Genomic DNA, 20,000 nt, shown 5'->3' on the forward strand with positions numbered 1-20,000 from the left:
CACCACCACCAGGAACCACCACAGGAGCAGAGAGACGTCCACCACCACCAGGAACCACCACAGGAGCAGAGAGACGTCCACCACCACCAGGAACCACCACAGGAGCAGAGAGACGTCCACCACCAGGAACCACCACAGGAGCCAGGGGAGAGATGAAGCCCAAACACCAACCCTCCACCAGGAGCCCACAGGACAGACCCAGCAGCCACACCCAACCTCTGCTCCTGATGCAGAGGCTCCTACAGAGGAACCACTGGAAATCCTAAAAAATATGCCTAAAATAAATAAATATAATAAAATGTGTACAATAAAAACAAGTAAAAGTATAAGATTTCAATCAAAAGCTAAGCTAAAAAGGTGGGTCTTGAGCCTGCTCTTAAAAACATGAATGTTTTTGCTCTTAAAAACATGAATGTTTTTGCTCTTAAAAACATGAATGTTTTTGCTCTTAAAAACATGAATGTTTTTGCTCTTAAAAACATGAATGTTTTTGCTCTTAAAAACATGAACGTTCTCTGCAGAACGTTAATCTCGCCTAAAACTTACTAAGAAAAGCTTCAACTTGAGATATTTTCATTTGAAATCATTATTATATTATTTTCATACTTTCATTAAGGTTTTTATATGTGGTCCTGGTCAAGCAGAAGTAAACATCAAGACCAAAAATTCAAGTTAATTCATCTGATATAAAAATGTATTGAACAGATACATATGTGCTCTAGTTTATGAAACTGTTGACCTTTTTTCTGTACCATTTTTGGTTCTAAAGTTCCATCCGTTTTAAACAGACCATGTATGAAACATGGAACAAAAATTATTTCCCAAATTTCAAAAACCTGCAAATGATGTAAATCAGAGGTGCTCAATACGTCGATCTCGATCTACCAGTCGATCTCCAAGGTCGTGTGGGTAGATCGCCGTGTCTCGTCTCGGACTCGTGTTTGGACTCGGTCTTGTCTCTCACTCGAGGTGTGACACTCAACAAGTGTGATCATATTTCATTCCGGCCGCTGCTGTTGGTAATAAACTTGTAGCGGGTGCAGGAGCGTGTGGGGCGTCTCAGTGCAGCCTGTGCGCTCATTTGAAACCCCGCGGAGACTCTACGGCGCATCACAAACACACACGCTCCCTATGCACGGCTCGTCTGCGACAGCGTGTGCCCTCGTGTACCAGCGTGCATCACAGGGCAGGTTCAACTTCCTAAACATCCTACCTGTCCACCTGCCTCACGTCAGCACGCCGCCCCTCGCCTTTTCACGCTCTCGCTCCTTCCTGCGTACAGCCAACACAAGCCCCTCCCACAGTGCGGCTGATTAGAAGAGCAAGACCAAACGTGAAGCAAAAACCAGTCTAAATTTGTGTTCCAGTGTTGGCACAAAGCAGGTCTACAGCATAGAGCGGATCTACAGAACAGACCTACTGCCACATTTGGCTGAAGTTTGTCTAACAAAAGTGACAAATGCATCTGTGTTTGTCACGATGTGTGTTTGGTTTGGTAAACGTGCAGAGGCTGGTAAATATCACTGCAAAACCAGAAAAGAATGAAACTCCAGTTTGGAACTTTAAAAAACAGGTTTAAAAATCTTCCTTCACTTTTTTCACAGTTTTGTGTAAAGTGCCAGAGGAAGTTCTCTTAAAGAAGAGGTTCTCAAACTGTGGGGGAGGGTCCAAAAAAGGGGCACAGAGTGTTTCAGTGCAGTTTGTTTGGTTTTGTATTAGGTCGATCTTTATGACTTGGTCATTTTGTAAGTAGATCACATGATGAAAAAGTGTGATCAGCCCTGGTTTAAATAAATGTTTGTATTTCTCATATCTTGTGTTATTCCATCTTTGAACTGTTGATGAAGGTACATGATTTAAAAAAAAAAAAAAATGTATATAAAATGATAAAAATGTTCTTGGAAGGACTGACATATTTTATAGAAATAGTTTCTTTCATTTTGAAGTAATATTAAAGTTTTCAGAAGAAAAAAGCGACAAATGATGTAAAATCCTGCACCTTCTACTTGTTTGTACAATTTTCCCTCCGTTACTTTTCCCTCCGTTACCATGAACTTTCTTAATAAAAAATCTCATGAGTCAAAAAGTCAGAGGTTTTTCAACCTAATCTTGTACCATATGGTAGAAAACTATATGAAGCAAATATTCAAACCAGTTTGTTAAGGATATGGAAGTGAGAACCAAGAGTTATCACTGTTTGGATTTATTGACCAAAAAGTGCTGCATATTTCATTCCCTCCGTTACCGACATGAGTTTTTAAATTTTTTGTCTTGAACTTGAAAGAATCTCACAGGTTTAACTTGACCCTGTTGGAGTGTAACTCTTTCCTACATTCTGATACTTTACTTATTTCAATAGTTCCTCTAGTTTCTGAATAAGAGACATTTGAATGTCAAAAATCTGACCCTGTTTCCCTCCGTTAACACTTGACTGGTCGATGTTTAACTGAACAAACAGACGATAAAACCTTAAAACACACTTTTAAAATGTGACATGTTCCTGCACTTCTGCCTCGGGAGCTCAAACCGACAGTGTTTAATCAGTAACAGCTCTTGGGGGTCGAGCACATGAGCAGAAGAAGGGAGCTCAAATCGACAGGACACAGTGTTCATTTGAAATGTTGGATCGCGGCGAATTAAAACGTTAACTGAGTCTCTGAGGACCTGAGTCTCTGAGTCTCTGAGGACCTGAGGACCTGAGTCTCTCCTGAGTCTCTGAGGACCTGAGTCTCTCCTGAGTCTCTGAGGACCTGAGTCTCTCCTGAGTCTCTGAGGACCTGAGTCTCTCCTGAGTCTCTGAGGACCTGAGTCTCTCCTGAGTCTCTGAGGACCTGAGCTGATGAAGTATCTGGATCTGGATCTGGATCTGGATCTGGATGATAAATGAGTGTGAAACAAAAGCTGCGGCTCCTCGCACACGGAGTCGATCGAGGAGCAAAGCCTGAAACTCAAATCTCAGACACGTGTTGTTTGTTCACAAACTGCTCCAAGAATCTGTCGGGACCCGAGCCCAGACTCCGGCTCCTCTAATGAAACTGACCCTCACATTAACGCCGTCCATCACGGCCCTAATCGCCGCGTCCGGTCTGAACCTACAGGGGAAATGTACTGAGTGGAACAGTGGACGTGTGAACTCTGTGTCCTCTGACCCTGCACTTTTACACCTGGAGCATGTCTCAGATGTTCCTGTTCCAGAGCTCGTCGACACAGGCACATTAAAGGTGTTTTTGATTAAATAAAATACAGAAAACTGAACAGAAAATGACCAAAAACTGCACCGACAGATTGAAGTGAACCTCAGAAACGACACAAGTTACATTTCCAATATGGAGATAATCGTTACTTCACCACATCACCGTCTGAACTGCAACACGAATGAAAAGTGACGCTCACGTTAACGACGTCCGTCACTAAACGAACCTCTAAGTCTGCGTTCAGACTGCACCTGAAGTGACCCAAATCCGATTTTTTGGCCCCTATGTTCCTGTATCTGATCTTTTAATGTCAGTCTGAACCACACAGATCTGATTTTTTCACATGTGACCAGGACACTTGGATCTGTGCTCCTGAAACTGATCCATATCTGATCTTTAACATGTGACTTCAGTGTGAAAGGTCAAAGTGCATTCATCCACCTACACGTTATCAACAAGACACAAACGTCACTATTCTGCACTGAAGCAGGCGGAAACCGGAACTTTAAAATCTCCAGGTGCTCGATGCTGCGTCCATGTTTGGACACAGAGACGCTCGCTGCGGTTGACGTCGTCGTGTCTCCAGTGTCACATGTGGGACACTTTTGGACCGTTTAATGTTCACACTGGAGTCACATACAAGTCACATTTAACTGGAAATGTGAACGACCTCGAAAAAACATCGGATTTCACAAAAAAATCGTAATTAAGCGTTAAACCTGCAGTCTGAACATAGACTAACTCACTGCCAGCGTCACTTTTACATGTAACGAGTTTAACTCTTTAGTCTGATTCATTCACAGTTTTTCTGTACAAAGAATCTTCACGTATATGTTCAGTTTATGGCTTAATGCCATACTGTGGAACATTCCAGACAAAGTAACAGCGACATCATCATCTCCCTGGAGACGAGCGGGCGGCGGCGGCGGCGGCGGCGGCGGCAGAGCTCAAACCGCCGCCTCGTGTTTCAGTCCAGCTCCGCGCCTCATTGTCTCCTATTTTTAGAGCTTCATTAGTGCTTCAATGGTGGGGGGGGGGGGGGGGGGGGGGGTCATACTCTGTATGACAGGAGGGTAGTAATTACACACGGGTGAGTTGGGACAAAACCAGGTCTAAACCAGAACTAAACCAGGACTAATCTTGGACTTAAGAGAGAAAACCCCGAGCAGTTTGTCCACAAATCGCGATCGGGCAATTGCCGCGTTTACCTCCGTGAGGAGCAGAGCTGAGCCGCTCCTTTCTCCTGCGTCACCTCCGACCCGAACCCCACACTGAGTCCTGTTTCAGTCCTGGTTTAGTCCTGGTTTAGTCCTGGTTTAGTCCTGGTTTAGTCCTGGTTTAGTCCTGGTTTAGTCCTGGTTTAGTCTGTGGCGTGGGCAGTGCAAAAGTTTGATATTATCTCTGGTTAACGGGCAGGTGCGGTCCTGTCCTGGCAGGTGCGGTCCTGTCCTGGCAGGTGCGGTCCTGTCCTGGCAGGTGCGGTCCTGTCCTGGCAGGTGTGGTCCTGTACTGGACTCTGCTCTGTCGGCTTCATTACAGAATAAATGAATCTTCAGTTTGTTACATAAAGAAGGAGGAAAATAACAAAAGGACGACAGCAGCAACAAGTTTGAAGAAGGAAGTAAAAAGTGTTGCACCTGTCGATCCTGTCGGAGAAAAGTGTATAAAGTTTGTGCTGAGGTTTTACAGACTTAAAACAGATAGAATAATTGTAAAATATAAAGTTGATACTTCGTGGATTTCAACTATCGCAGGTTATTTTTAGAACATAACTCCCACGATAAACGAGGGACACTGAACTCTCACCTCAACCTGTGCACATGGACTCACACTTGTCCCGACCGGGACGGAAAACTGACAATTTCTTGTCCAAGTCGTTGTTAAATGTTCTTTTGTGTTTCAGTGTGTTTCAGACTGACCGACTGTTTGTGTCTCGCTCCTTCTGAGTCACAGACGCTACGAGAGACGCTCAGTTTAATGAACGATACTGAAAACCTGGACATTTGCATCACTTTATAAAAAAAAAAAAAACCCAGACGCCCAGAACAGGACACAAAACACGGACATGTCCAGGGAAAAACGGACGTTTGTTCATCCTGGTTTCACAGATTAGCTGCAGCTTTAGCGTTTGAGGCTCGTGTTTCAGTTCGGGGCAGATTTAGTCACAGACCAAAGACCAAACAATCATCCATCAGGCTCTTTTTCTCCTGTCAGAACCTCTCCACCCCTCCTCCTCCCTCTCTCATCCCCCTCTCCACCCCTCCATCCCCTCTCCACCCCTCCTCCTCCCTCTCTCATCCCCCTCTCCACCCCTCCATCCATCTCTCCACCCCTCCTCTCCTCTCTCATCCCCTCTCCACCCTCCTCTTCCCTCCATCATCCCTCTCTCTCTCTGCCCCTCTCCACTCCTCCGTCTGTCTCTCCGTTCCTCCTCTTCCTCTCTCCCTCCTTCTCTCTCTTCTCTCTCTCTTCTCTCTCTCTCCACCGCCCCGTCAGCTCGTCCTCCGCTCTTTTATTTCTCCATTCTCCGTTTCTCGTTCCCTTCCTCTCTCCTCTCTTCCTTGCCCTCCATCCCTCCTCTCCTCCCTTCTCTTCCCCCTCTCTCACTCTCTCCCTCCTGTCATCTCTCTTCTCTCCTCTTCCTCACCCTCTCTTCTCCTCTCCCTGTTTCTCCCCTCTCTCTTTCTCCTCTCATCTTTCTCTCTCTCTCCTCTTCTCTGCTTTCCCTCTCTCCTTCCCCCATCTCTCTCTCCCTGCCTTCCTTTCTTCTCTCTCTCTCCCTCCTCCTCTCTTCTTCTTCTCTCTCTCTCGTTTTGGTCCAAATGTAGAAAAAAACCCAAAAACACTCGGCTCTAGAGACGCGTCCAGACGTCTCTGTGTCTCTGTCTCTGTTTATGTCTCTGTTTATGTCTGTGTCTCTGTGTCTCTGTTTATGTCTCTGTGTCTCTGTTTATGTCTCTGTGTCTCTGTGTCTCTGTGTCTCTGTGTCTCTGTTTATGTCTCTGTGTCTCTGTGTCTCTGTTTATGTCTCTGTGTCTCTGTGTCTCTGTTTATGTCTGTGTCTGTGTCTCTGTGTCTCTGTTTATGTCTCTGTGTCTCTGTTTATGTCTCTGTGTCTGTGTCTGTTTCTGTTTATGTCTGTGTCTCTGTTTATGTCTCTGTTTCTGTGTATGTCTCTGTGTCTCTGTTTATGTCTCTGTGTCTCTGTTTATGTCTCTGTGTCTCTGTGTCTCTGTTTATGTCTCTGTGTCTCTGTTTATGTCTCTGTGTCTCTGTCTCTGTGTCTCTGTTTTATGTCCCTGTGTCTCTGTGTCTCTGTGTCTCTGTCTCTGTGTCTCTGTTTATGTTTATGTCTCTGTGTCTCTGTTTATGTCTCTGTGTCTCTGTTTATGTCTCTGTGTCTCTGTTTATGTCTCTGTCTGTTTATGTCTCTGTGTCTCTGTTTATGTCTCTGTGTCTCTGTTTATGTCTCTGTTTATGTCTCTGTGTCTCTGTTTATGTCTCTGTGTCTCTGTTTATGTCTCTGTGTCTCTGTTTATGTCTCTGTGTCTCTGTTTATGTCTCTGTGTCTCTGTTCTGTCTCTGTGTCTCTGTTTATGTCTCTGTGTCTCTGTTTATGTCTGTGTCTCTGTCTCTGTGTCTCTGTTTATGTCCCTGTGTCTCTGTGTCTCTGTGTCTCTGTCTCTGTGTCTCTGTTTATGTCTCTGTGTCTCTGTTTATGTCTCTGTGTCTCTGTTTATGTCTCTGTGTCTCTGTCTCTGTGTCTCTGTTTATGTCTCTGTGTCTCTGTTTATGTCTCTGTGTCTCTGTTTATGTCTCTGTGTCTCTGTTTATGTCTCTGTGTCTCTGTTTATGTCTCTGTGTCTCTGTGTCTCTGTGTCTCTGTGTCTATGTCTCTGTTTATGTCTCTGTGTCTCTGTTTATGTCTCTGTGTCTCTGTTTATGTCTCTGTGTCTATGTCTCTGTGTCTCTGTTTATGTCTTTGTGTCTCTGTGTCTCTGTGTCTCTGTTTATGTCTCTGTGTCTCTGTTTATGTCTCTGTGTCTCTGTTTATGTCTTTGTGTCTCTGTTTATGTCTCTGTGTCTCTGTTTATGTCTCTGTGTCTCTGTCTCTGTGTCTCTGTTTATGTCTCTGTGTCTCTGTTTATGTCTCTGTGTCTCTGTTTATGTCTCTGTGTCTCTGTTTATGTCTCTGTGTCTCTGTGTCTCTGTTTATGTCTCTGTGTCTCTGTTTATGTCTCTGTGTCTCTGTGTCTCTGTCCTGCAGATTTAAACAAAAACACAGATTTGTCCAAAATTATACAAGAAATGTATCAATGTCTCTGTTTATGACCAAACTGATCTAAACCAGGACTAAACCAGGACTAAACCAGGACTAAACCAGGACTAAACCAGGACTAAACCAGGACTATTGCAGTTTGTGTTTAATCTGATTCTTCCGACCGTAAACAGGAGCAGAAATGATCATTTGTTTTGCCAAAATACAGAAATCTGTGTTTGTGAACATAAAGCAAAAAATAAAAATAAAAAAATCTACGTCAGAAGTTCCTCAGATCACGACTGACACCAGAATCCACAAAATTCCAGTTTTGGAAATCTGGTTTAGTCCTAATTTAGACCTGGTTTAGTCCTGGTCTAGTCCTACTTTAGTCTTGGTTCAGTCCGGTTTAGTCCTGGTTTAGTCCTGGTTTAGTCCTGGTTCAGTCCGGTTTAGATCTGGTTTAGATCTGGTTTAGTCCTGGTTCAGTCCGGTTTAGATCTGGTTTAGTTCTGGTTTAGACCTGGTTTAGTCCTGGTTTAGTCCTGGTTCAGTCCGGTTTAGATCTGGTTTAGATCTGGTTTAGTCCTGGTTTAGTTCTGGTTTAGTCCTGGTTTAGTCCTGGTTTAGTCCTGGTTTAGTCGGTTTAGTCCTGGTTCAGTCTTTCTTGTTTCTTTCTAAAGTCGTTTTAGACCAAAGTTGAGATTTTAAAACGTCACGATTAGAAAACGACGAGTTTTTTTTTTTTTTTTTTTTTTTTTTTAAGTGTTTGGGCTGAATCGGGTCTAGTTGTCGTTTAGTTGGAGGTTCAGGTGCTGTTGTGCCACTGGGCAAGACACTAAAGTGATGGAGCAAACTTCAGAAAAATGTTTTAGACGATTAGAGAGAGAAAGAGATGGAGAGAAACGAGGAGAGGAGGAGAAATGGGTCTGATGATTGACAGAAAAGCAGCGCGCGCCTTTCGGGTCCGGTCCGGTCCGGTCCGTGACGCGTGACGTAACCGGAGTATAATTAGCCGCCCCCCGCTGTCTTTGGCCGCTGTCCGCGCGCGCACGGAACGCGGTGACGGAACGCGGCGGATTCCTGGAGCGGGAACCTGAGCCTGCGCGGCGGGGGGGCGGCGGGGGGGCGGCAGGATCGTGCGCATGCCGCTGCTGCGCTGACGGACGGCGATGAGAGCGCACGCGAGATTTATGGAGCCGCGGGAAACGTGAGATCTGATTGGCTCCCGGAGACACGCGGCTCTGCGCCCCGTCAAAGAGAAGAAGCATTAAAGCGCTCGAGCTTAAAGTGCGCGTGACAGGCTTTACGATTCTCTCATTTACGCATCTGCAACTTTGACTCACGCCGCGCCCCGAGATGTTTAAATATAGACGAAACGTTACACGAACCGAGAGGAGATTCGTGAAGAAAAGATGAACATGAAAAAACTGAGAATTCTAAAACGTGCTGATGACGTCACATGATACATTTTAAACAGTTTCATAATATTTTTGTCAAATACACGCATCACACATTTCAGACTTCCGGTCATCGTGCAATTCACACTGGGAAAGATTTTCCGAAAAAGTGAGCGTCAAACCTCCATGTTTGTTTTCCCAGTGGGACGTGTCTATTGTCAAAGTCGATTTTTTTCAAGTCTTTTGAACCATTTCACTTTTGTTTCTGGTTCTGATATTGTCATATTTTAGTTTTGGGATTCAGACGTCGTAATTGTGTGGTTGTTGGATCCAAACAGCGGAAAACGACTCGAGAAATGGACTTCAGTTTGTGAACTTCATAAATGCAAAAGTGAATCAGATGTGTGTGACTCAAACCTCTGTTCAAACTGTTTCTCTTCCCAACGGAATTGAAAAATAGTGAAAGGTGAAGGTGATGGGCAGGATTGATCCACAGGAAGAACCAAAAAGGAAACATTTGTCTGACTAAAATCATCCTGAGTTTACAGAGAACATTTTGTATGTGGAGCCACGACAAAACAAAATCCTGATCCGTCGTTCAACTTCGGTTATGAATTTAAAAAGTCAACGCCAAAGTGAAAGTCTCCAACTGTTCACCAAGAAACACCTTCCACTGCAAAGACCAAGACGTGATGTTTGTGTAAAACCACAAGAACAAGAAAGTGCAGCTCAGTCTGTTTGTCTTCTGCTCCTCTACATTAACAAATGGGATTTTGTTTTGTCGTTGCTCCACATACAAAATGTTCTCTGTAAACTCAGGGATGATTTCTTAGTCAGACAAATGTTTCCTTTTTGGTTCTTCCTGTGGATCAATCCTGCCCATCACCTTCACCTTTCACTATTTTTCAATTCCGTTGGGAAGAGAAACAGATTGAACGGAGGTTTGAGTCACACACATCTGATTCACTTTTGCATTTATGAAGTTCACAAACACATTTCTCACATTTCAGTCGTTTTCCGCTGTTAGGATCAAACAATCACACAATTACGACGTCCGAATCCCAAAACTAAAATATGACAATATCAGAACCAGAAACAAAAGTGAAATGGTTCAAAAGACTTGAAAAGATCGACTTTGTCAATAGACACATCCCACTGGGAAAACAAACATGGAGGTTTGATGCTCACTTTTTCGAAAAATCTTTCCCAGTATGAACTGCACGATGACCGGAAGTCTGAGATTCATAATGAATGTGTTATAGCTCATTTGTGTTTACTTTAGAGGAGGTTTGGCCTATGGAGTATAAAGTGGTTGCTATGGTGTATAACGTGGTTGCTATGGTGTATAACGTGGTTGCTATGGTGTATAACGTGGTTGATATGGTGTATAACGTGGTTGCTATGGAGTATAACGTGGTTGCTATGGTGTATAACGTGGTTGCTATGGTTGCTATGGTGTATAACGTGGTTGCTATGGTGTATAACGTGGTTGCTATGGTGTATAACGTGGTTGCTATGGTGTATAACGTGGTTGCTATGGTGTATAACGTGGTTGCTATGGTGTATAACGTGGTTGCTATGGTGTATAACGTGGTTGCTATGGAGTATAACGTGGTTGCTATGGTTGCTATGGTGTATAACGTGGTTGCTATGGTGTAAAACGTGGTTGCTATGGTGTATAACGTGGTTGCTATGGTGTTTATTGTGGTTGCTATGGTGTATTACGTGGTTGCTATGGTGTATTACGTGGTTGCTATGGAGTATAACGTGGTTGCTATGGTGTATAACATGGTTGCTATGGTAACAGTTATGGAATTCCTTAGTGAAGTTCAAACGTAAACTTAAAAATGTGTGAACTTTAAAAGTTGTTTAAAAGTGTTGTTGTAAAAGGACGAGTGTAACCTGTCATACGCTCTTTAACGAGGAGGTGAGGGCAGGAGGACAGGTGCAGACAGGAGCAGGCAGGTGCAGACAGGAGCAGGCAGGTGCAGACAGGAGCAGGCAGGTGCAGACAGGTGCAGTGCGTGTACAGACCTCGGTGGTTCATGTTACACTCGCTCTCACATGAAGATGAAGCCCATATATCTGACACACACACACAGGGGCCCGGCACACGTCAGGACGCAGGTTCAACTCCCGGTCACTCAGAGGCATGTGTGTGTGTGTGTGTACATGTGTGAGTGAGTGTGTGTGTGTGTATGTCTGTGTGTGTGCTCGTACATGTGTGTGTACATGTGTGAGTGTGTGTGTGTGTGTGTACATGTGTGTGTGTGTACATGTGTGTGTGAGTGTGTGTGTGTGTGTGTGTGTACATGTGTGTGTGTGTACATGTGTGTGTGTGTGTGTGTGTGTGTGTGTGTGTGTGTGTGTGTGTGTGTGTGTGTGTGTGTGTGTGTGTACATGTGTGTGTGAGTGTGTGTGTGTACATGTGTGAGTGAGTGTGTGTGTGTACATGTGTGAGTGAGTGTGTGTGTGTGTGTGTGTACATGTGTGTGTGAGTGTGTGTGTGTACATGTGTGAGTGAGTGTGTGTGTGTGTACATGTGTATGTTTGTGTATGTGTGTGTACGTGTGTGTGTGTATGCGTGTATGTCTGTGTGTGTGCTCGTACATGTGTGTGTGTGTGTGTGTGTGTGTACATGTGTGTGTGAGTGTGTGTGTGTGTGTGTGTACATGTGTGTGTGAGTGAGTGTGTGTGTGTGTGTACATGTGTGTGTGTGTGTGTGTGTGTGTACATGTGTGAGTGTGTGTGTGTGTGTGTGTGTGTGTACATGTGTGTGTGTGTGTGTGTACATGTGTGTGTGTGTGTGTGCTCGTACATGTGTGTGTGAGTGAGTGAGTGTGTGTGTGTGTGTGTACATGTGTGTGTGTGTGTGTGTAACATGGATCTATTCAAATAACTGGATACAGTATTGCTGCTTGTAGCTGCCTCCAGTTGACGTAGTGTCACTCACTGAACTTCAGCAGAAAAAATCCCATGGGCCGAGACAAGATTTTTCTCATAGAGGCAATGTGATCACAAACTGCTCGTGTTCGTCTGACAGGTTCATCTACAGCTTTCAAAAATATCGGATTTGTTGGCGATTTTTACCTATTTTTAGATCATAAACTTTTTCTCAGCTCAAAATCCTTCAGTTGTCTTAAAAAAACGCTTTATATTCATTAGCTTCGGCTCCGCTCTGCTTCACTCTGCTCCTCTTACTCTGATTGGTCAAAGCGATCACATGATACACGAACCCGCGCACCATGCGTGCGTTCGCGTGCGTTCGCGTGCGTTCGCGTGCGTTCGCGTGAGAAAAGAGCACTACTGCACATGCTCGCTCGGCCCACAGCCACCGGAAGTACCTAGCCAGGCTAGGCTAATCTGGGATCATGCGCCATTGAGCTCGGGCAAATTGACTTGAATGCGCGGCCATTTTGGAACCTGGGGGCTTGGTGTGTAACATGAGACTGGTTTGGGTTTTGGGTGGTCTGTGGTCTGTGACCTCTGACCTCTGACCTCGGTCTGTGGCTCTGGAGCCTTTGGAGAAGTTCAGGCTCCAGGGAGAGAAAAACCAACCACGAGACGCTGCCACAGTTTCCTGCAGAAAAATCAGCTTTAACAAAATGGATCCAAATGTGTTTTATTCTGAAAGTAACAACAGAACCAGTTTGTGTGAGGAAAAGATTCAGAAACACTGGAGGCACCATCCACTTCATCATCTTCATCATTACCTCCAGTAAAAGGCCTGACCAGGATATCGACTGAACGATATCGACTGAAGTGATATCGACTGAACCGATATCGACTGAAAGGTAGAACCTGGTGTTCCTGGGTCGATGCTGATATTCTGAGCCGGTATCGTGGTCTCCTCCTCAGTACAGCTGTGAGGGTTTAGAGGAGCAGCCACACTCTGGTCAGTCTGCCCCGGGGCAGCGGTGACCACAGGGTCTGGGGGTTCACACTCTGGTCTGTGCAGAGGTGGAAGGTAACGAAGTACAGTAAGTGGATACTTGTTCACTGTTACTGCAGTACATGTGAGAGCAGGTCTCTGTATCTGTACTTTCTACTGTTCCACAGTTTTTAACTGGACTGAAATTAAAAATGAGTTTTAGGAGTTTAGCTTCAGATTCTGTTCCTCCCCTCACCTCTGGTCAGGAGCTCTGGGTAATGGCTGAAAGGATCAACGATACAAGCGACACAATGAGTTTCCTCCACAGGGCGTCCGGGCGTCTCCCTCAGAGACAGAGTGAGGAGCTCGGAGTAGAGCCGCTGCTCCTCCACATGGAGAGGAGCGTCTGAGGGGAGGGGAGGGGCCCTAGGACACTGGAGGGACTGGAGGAACTCTGGGCTGGACTGGGAACAGCCTGGGGTCCCCCTGGAGGAGCTGGAGGAAGTGTCTGGGGAGGGGGAAGTCTGAGAGTCTCTGCTCAGACTGATGTCCCCGACCCGGAGAAGAGGAAGAACATGGACGGATGTTTCAGACGAAAGCTTTTGAGTTCAAGCTTCAGCTTTTAGAAAACACAAATAAATACACAAAACTCATGAAAATGAAATCATGAAACATTCATATTGACACTGTTCACTAAAATCTGTAAAATTTTATAATTTAGTTGAATTGTCTGTTTGTTTCAGGGAAGAACAGTGTGTCTGAGTTTCAACCTCCGCCGTACGATGCCTCTCTGCCCGAGCCCGCCACCAGAGACGACTTCATCAAACGTACGTGACCCCGCCCCCTGACCCCCCGACCCCGCCCAACCACACCTAACCCCCTAACCCCGCCCAACCACACCCTAACCCCGCCCCACCACACCCACACCCTAACCCCGCCCACGCCCACACCACCACACCCTAACCCCGCCCACAACCACACTGCCCACTCTAACCCCGCCCACAACCACACCCTACACCCACTAACCCCGCCCACAACCACACTGCCCCCTACCCCAACCCCGCCCACAACCACCCCGCCTCTACAAACCCCGCCCACAACCACACCCTAACCCCGCCCACAACCACAGGTAGACACAGGTAGAACATGCAAACTCCCCATGATGCCAGTGTGTGTTCTTTTTCGTCTCCAACCTTTTTCCTCCTGTGAGCTTAGATGAGGAACAGTTAAACGTCTATAAAACATGAACCATTTTCCACGCATCAGAGCACAAAATTACACAAAATTATTCAGCGCAAAACGTAGAAATCTCTTGTGCGGAGCTGCACACGGCACACGTCTCTGATCTGACCAAGATTTTAAAACTTCTATCAGGTTCTTCATCTTGTTTTCAGATTTCTGATCACTGAACTCGATCTGAGACGCTTCATTCTCGTCTAGAGTTCGTTTATTTTAAGAAAACCTGTTCAGTAAAATGATTTCGCTGCATGGACAAATCATTTCAACACTTTTAAGTCATTTTCTGATAGATTTAATTTGTTGAAGTGTTTATATCTTTAATTTTGTCCAAGCTTTTTCGCAGTGAGTTTGGAGACTTTGGTTGTACAGTGTGATAAATAAACACGTTCCCGTCTCTCCTCAGACTGGCTGCCCGTGACGCTCGACGATCGCACGGCGCAGAAGCTGCTCTGGATCTCGGAGGGCGGGGCTAAAGTGGCGAGGACGTCAGAGGCCGTGTGCCCGTACCCGACCCGCCCGGAGCGCTACGACCACTCCCCCCAGGCAAGTCCGCCCCTCTGACCCCGCCCCCTCCTCTGACCCCGCCCCCCTCTGATCCCGCCCCCTCCTCTGACCCCCGCCCCCCTTCTGATCCTGAAAAGGAAGAGATAAAAAAGGTGCAATTACAACAACAAACTCCGAGATGCAGATTCACGCGGGACTCGAATTCTCACCGGACGTCTGTGTTTGGAGAAATATTAAGGTTTTGCGTGTGTCGCGTCAGTCATGTGATTTCATGTTTTGTCGTCCGTACTGCAGGTCAACACGGGGATTATTCGGTTTATTTCAGTATAATCACGGCGACTTTAAACAGCGCAAATGACATAAAACTGTCCGAACTCTCCAGCTCTTTAGATCAGCGTGATTAGAAAAGTATAAATCTAAAGTCGTCCTCCTGGGTTGTGGAATAGATCCTGATCTAACTCCGATGGAGCTTTGTTAGTTTAATCAACGCTCACTCTGTGTCCGACCTTTAGTCTCCAGATATTTACGACTTCATTCATTCGACATCGTCCTCCACAGGGCGTCCGGGCGTCTCCCTTAGAGTTAGAGTGAGGAGCTCGGAGTAGAGCCACTGCTCCTTCCACGTGGAGAGGAGCGTCTGAAGGGAGGACGTCTGTTCTGATGTCTCCTGGACGTGTCCCTCAGGAGGTGTTCATGTCCCACCGGGAGGAGGAGAAGACCCAGGACACACTGGAGGGACGATGTCTCTGGACTGGACTGGGAATGTCTTGGGATCCCCTCGGAAGAGCTGGAGGACGTGTCTGGGGTGAAGGAAGTCTGGGAGACTGATGTCCCCGTGATCCGGTGTTACGACCTAGAAAAACTGAGTCCCAACATATTTAGGAAAGGACACGGAAACCAAAGTAAAGTTTTAGAATTCTTTTATTTTTCTTTGTGTAAAGATGTTTTAAAACCCAAAAGAAACCCTATCCGTGCCCAAACCAAAAGTAACAACGGAAAGGTGGACCTGGTGAGTCGGCCAAAAAGAACAAAAGGGTGCGACACCGGGCCGACCCTGTACAGGGCCGTAGGAGCCGGTGCCAGCGCCCGGAACTAAAGACAAAAAAACACAACAGCCTAAACCCAACAGAAAAGTGAAAACAGGACGGCCGGTCCCCATCCAGGTCAAACGGCTCACAAAAGCTCCCCAAACGATGGAGGAGGGGAGCCAGCAGGGCGGCTCCCAGCGCGAGGCGTGAGCGCTCCGGTCCCTGCGGCGGACGAGGAGGAGGAGAGAGAGAGAGAGAGAGAGAGAGAGAGAGAGAGAGAGAGAGAGAGAGAGAGAGAGAGAGAGAGGCTCGCACATTTAAAGCCTCCTGCCGGAAATGAGCCCTATAAAAACATAATCAACTTACTAGAACAAAATTAGGCAGAAATGCTACAAAAAATATAAACAATAAAAAGAAAACAGGGAAAAACCAAACAGTGCCCACACGTAACATCCGGCCCAGATAAACGGAAAAAAATGGATGGATGGACAAATACGACACGTTGGTCCAGATGGACAGTTTGACTCCAACACGGCGACATAAACACCAGGTCACGTGGAAGTTTTGTGACGTAGACGCAAAACCTTAATAGTCAGAATATTTACTTTACACATGACAGAGCTGGAGGATTCACACAGGATTAAGAACCTCAGGAATCCCCCACAATTATTACAAATCACCAAAAGTCCACAGGTCAAACTGATCCTGTGTGAAAAGGACTTAAGACGTGAACATAAACACACACGTAAATAAAACAAGACGACACGTTTGTCCACAAAACTGCAGCGAGTTTCCAGGTGAGTCCTTCAGCAGCAGAACGTCCGGGGCAAATAAACCTGAAACAGGCACGAGGTCTGTTTGTGATCGGTGTTATTTGGAAATAGAGATCGAAATGTGTTTTTATTTGACACTAAAACGGAAAAATTAAACACCAAACAGTTTTCCCATTTAACAGTTTTTCATTCTTAATTGAAATTCAAAAGAACGAACGCTGCACGGACGGAAGGCGGGTGTGGGGTCTCCCTGTGTGACCCCTGTGTGACCTCTGTGTGACCTCTGTGTGACCCTGTGTGACCCCTGTGTGTGACCTCTGTGTGACCTCTGTGTGACCCCTGTGTGACTCTGTGTGACCTCTGTGTGACCTCTGTGTGACCCGTAGGTGCTGTGTAAGGAGGCGGTGTGGGGGTTCCGGGTGTCCTCGTGTGTCCTCTGTGTGTCCTCTGTGTGACCTCTGTGTGACCTCTGTGTGACCTCTGTGTGACCCCTGTGTGACCCGTAGGTGCTGTGTAAGGAGGCGGTGTGGGGGTTCCGGGCGTCCTCTGTGTGACCTCTGTGTGACCTCTGTGTGTGACCTCTGTGTGACCCCTGTGTGACCGTAGGTGCTGTGTAAGGAGGCGGTGTGGGGGTTCCGGGTGTCCTCTGTGTGTGACCTCTGTGTGTGACCTCTGTGTGACCTCTGTGTGACCTCTGTGTGACCTCTGTGTGACCCGTAGGTGCTGTGTAAGGAGGCGGTGTGGGGGTTCCGGGTGTCCTCTGTGTGTCCTCTGTGTGTCCTCTGTGTGTCCTCTGTGTGACCTCTGTGTGACCTCTGTGTGACCTCTGTGTGACCTCTGTGTGACCGTAGGTGCTGTGTAAGGAGGCGGTGTGGGGGTTCCGGGTGTCCTCTGTGTGTGACCTCTGTGTGACCTCTGTGTGACCTCTGTGTGACCTCTGTGTGACCCGTAGGTGCTGTGTAAGGAGGCGGTGTGGGGGTTCCGGGTGTCCTCTGTGTGTGACCTCTGTGTGACCTCTGTGTGTGACCTCTGTGTGACCTCTGTGTGTCCTCTGTGTGTCCTCTGTGTGACCTCTGTGTGACCTCTGTGTGACCTCTGTGTGTGACCCGTAGGTGCTGTGTAAGGAGGCGGTGTGGGGGTTCCGGGTGTCCTCTGTGTGTGACCTCTGTGTGACCTCTGTGTGACCTCTGTGACCTCTGTGTGACCTCTGTGTGACCCCTGTGTGACCCGTAGGTGCTGTGTAAGGAGGCGGTGTGGGGGTTCCGGGTGTCCTCTGTGTGTCCTCTGTGTGTCCTCTGTGTGACCTCTGTTGACCTGTGACCTCTGTGTGACCTCTGTGTGACCCCTGTGTGAGTAGGTGCTGTGTAAGGAGGCGGTGTGGGGTTCCGGGTGTCCTCTGTGTGTGACCTCTGTGTGACCTCTGTGTGACTCTGTGTGACCTCTGTGTGACCCGTAGGTGCTGTGTAAGGAGGCGGTGTGGGGGTTCCGGGCGTCCTCCTGTGTGTCTGTGTGTGACCTCTGTGTGACCTCTGTGTGACCCTCTGTGTGTCCTCTGTGTGTCCTCTGTGTGTCTGTGTGACCTCTGTGTGACCTCTGTGTGACCCCTGTGTGACCGTAGGTGCTGTGTAAGGAGGCGGTGTGGGGGTTCCGGGTGTCCTCTGTGTGTGTGACCTCTGTGTGACCTCTGTGTGACCTCTGTGTGACCCCTGTGTGACCCGTAGTGCTGTGTAAGGAGGCGGTGTGGGGTTCCGGGTGTCCTCTGTGTGTCCCTCTGTGTGTCCTCTGTGACCTCTGTGTGACCTCTGTGTGACCTCTGTGTGACCTGTGTGACCCGTAGGTGCTGTGTAAGGAGGCGGTGTGGGGGTTCCGGGTGTCCTCTGTGTGTGTGTGACCTCTGTGTGTGACCTCTGTGTGACCTCTGTGTGACCTCTGTGTGACCGTAGGTGCTGTGTAAGGAGGCGGTGTGGGGGTTCCGGGTGTCCTCTGTCTCTGTGTGTGTGACCTCTGTGTGACCTCTGTGTGACCTCGTAGGTGCTGTGTAAGGAGGCGGTGTGGGGTTTCCGGGTGTCCTCTGTGTGGACCTCTGTGTGTGACCTCTGTGTGACCTCTGTGTGACCCTCTGTGTGACCTCTGTGTGACCTCTGTGTGACCTCTGTGTGACCGTAGGTGCTGTGTAAGGAGGCGGTGTGGGGGTTCCGGGTGTCCTCTGTGTGACCTCTGTGTGTGACCTCTGTGTGACCTCTGTGTGACCTCTGTGTGACCTCTGTGTGACCGTAGGTGCTGTGTAAGGAGGCGGTGTGGGGGTTCCGGGTGTCCTCTGTGTGACCTCTGTGTGTGACCTCTGTGTGTCCTCTGTGTGACCTCTGTGTGACCTCTGTGTGACCTCTGTGTGACCTCTGTGTGTCCTCTGTGTGACCTCTGTGTGACCTCTGTGTGACCTCTGTGTGACCCCTGTGTGACCGTAGGTGCTGTGTAAGGAGGCGGTGTGGGGGTTCCGCGGGTACTGGGAGGTGGACTTCGACGGCTGGGTGGTGCTGGGGGTGGTCGGGGAGCGAGCGCCACGAAAAGTCCAGGACGGACCCTGCGGACTCGGGGAGAACAGCAGCTCCTGGGGCGTGGGCTGGGCCGGGTCCAGCTACCAGGTACTAGACCAGGACTAGACCAGACCAGGACTAGACCAGGACTAGACCAGGACAGGACCAGACCCAGGACTAGACCAGGACTAGACCAGGACTAGACCAGGACTGAACCAGGACTAGACCAGGTACTAGACCAGGACTAGACCAGGACTAAAACAGGACTAGATCAGGACAGAACCAGGACTGAACCAGGACTAAAACAGGACTAAACCAGGTACTAGACCGGGACTAGACCGGAACTAGGCGTGGACTAGACCAAGACTGAACCAGGACTAAAACAAGACTAGACCAGGACTGAACCAGGACTAGACCAAGACTAGACGTGGACTAGACCAGGACTAATCCAGGACTGAATCAGGACTGAACTAGGACTGAACCAGGACTAAAACAGGACTAAACCAGATACTAGACCGGGACTAGACCTGGGATAGACCTGGAATAGACCTCGACTAGACCTGGACTAAACCAGGACTGAACCAGGACTAAACCAGGACTAAACCAGGACTAAACAAGGACTGAACCAGGACTAAAACAGGACTAGACCTGGACTAAAACAGGACTGAAACAGGACTAGACCAGGACTAAACAAGGACTAGACCAGGACTAAACCAGGACTAAACCAGGACTAAACCAGGACTAAACAAGGACTAGACCAGGACTAGACCAGGACTAAACCAGGACTAAACCAGGACTATAAGAGCAACAGATCTGCACAAGACCAGAAACTACAGATGCTTCATGATTTACAGATTTGACGTTAACTAGAAAAAGTAAACAAATAACTTCCAGAAGGTTCATCGCAACAACGTCTCCGAGCCTCAAAAGTTTCTGGTTTATTCAGTCTTCATCCTTCGCTGCAGTTTCCGTTCTCTTTCCTCGCTTCCTTCTCCTTGATTCTCTCCACGATCCTGCATTTTTCAGCCGTTAATCAAATGTGTCATATAGAACTTTTTCACAACGACCCGAAATTTAGCAGGACTTTCGGTAACAAAGGATGAACAAAGGCTTAATTAACAATGAACAAAGACTTAATTAATAATGATTCATGCTTAGTAACTACTTAATTACTACCTTAATTAGAACTTGCACTTAAT

The 20,000-nt window shown here is 47.4% G+C and overlaps 1 protein-coding gene across 1 annotated transcript in view; it reads left to right on the forward strand.

The window, feature by feature from the left end:
- The first annotated feature begins 10,523 nt into the window (after positions 1-10,523).
- Positions 10,524-20,000, forward strand: part of zgc:195001 (uncharacterized protein LOC567531 homolog) — a 14,970-nt gene continuing 5,493 nt past the window's right edge. Inside the window, exons 1-4 of the mRNA XM_055153120.1 lie at positions 10,524-10,674; positions 13,467-13,550; positions 14,366-14,505; positions 18,733-18,909. Of these exons, the coding sequence (XP_055009095.1) occupies positions 10,524-10,674; positions 13,467-13,550; positions 14,366-14,505; positions 18,733-18,909 (552 nt within the window). The remainder of the gene's footprint in view (positions 10,675-13,466; positions 13,551-14,365; positions 14,506-18,732; positions 18,910-20,000) is intronic.

Source organism: Boleophthalmus pectinirostris, unplaced genomic scaffold (assembly GCF_026225935.1).
Source record: "Boleophthalmus pectinirostris isolate CB_2022bp ecotype Guang Dong unplaced genomic scaffold, ASM2622593v1 HiC_scaffold_17, whole genome shotgun sequence".
NCBI lineage: Eukaryota > Metazoa > Chordata > Actinopteri > Gobiiformes > Gobiidae > Boleophthalmus > Boleophthalmus pectinirostris.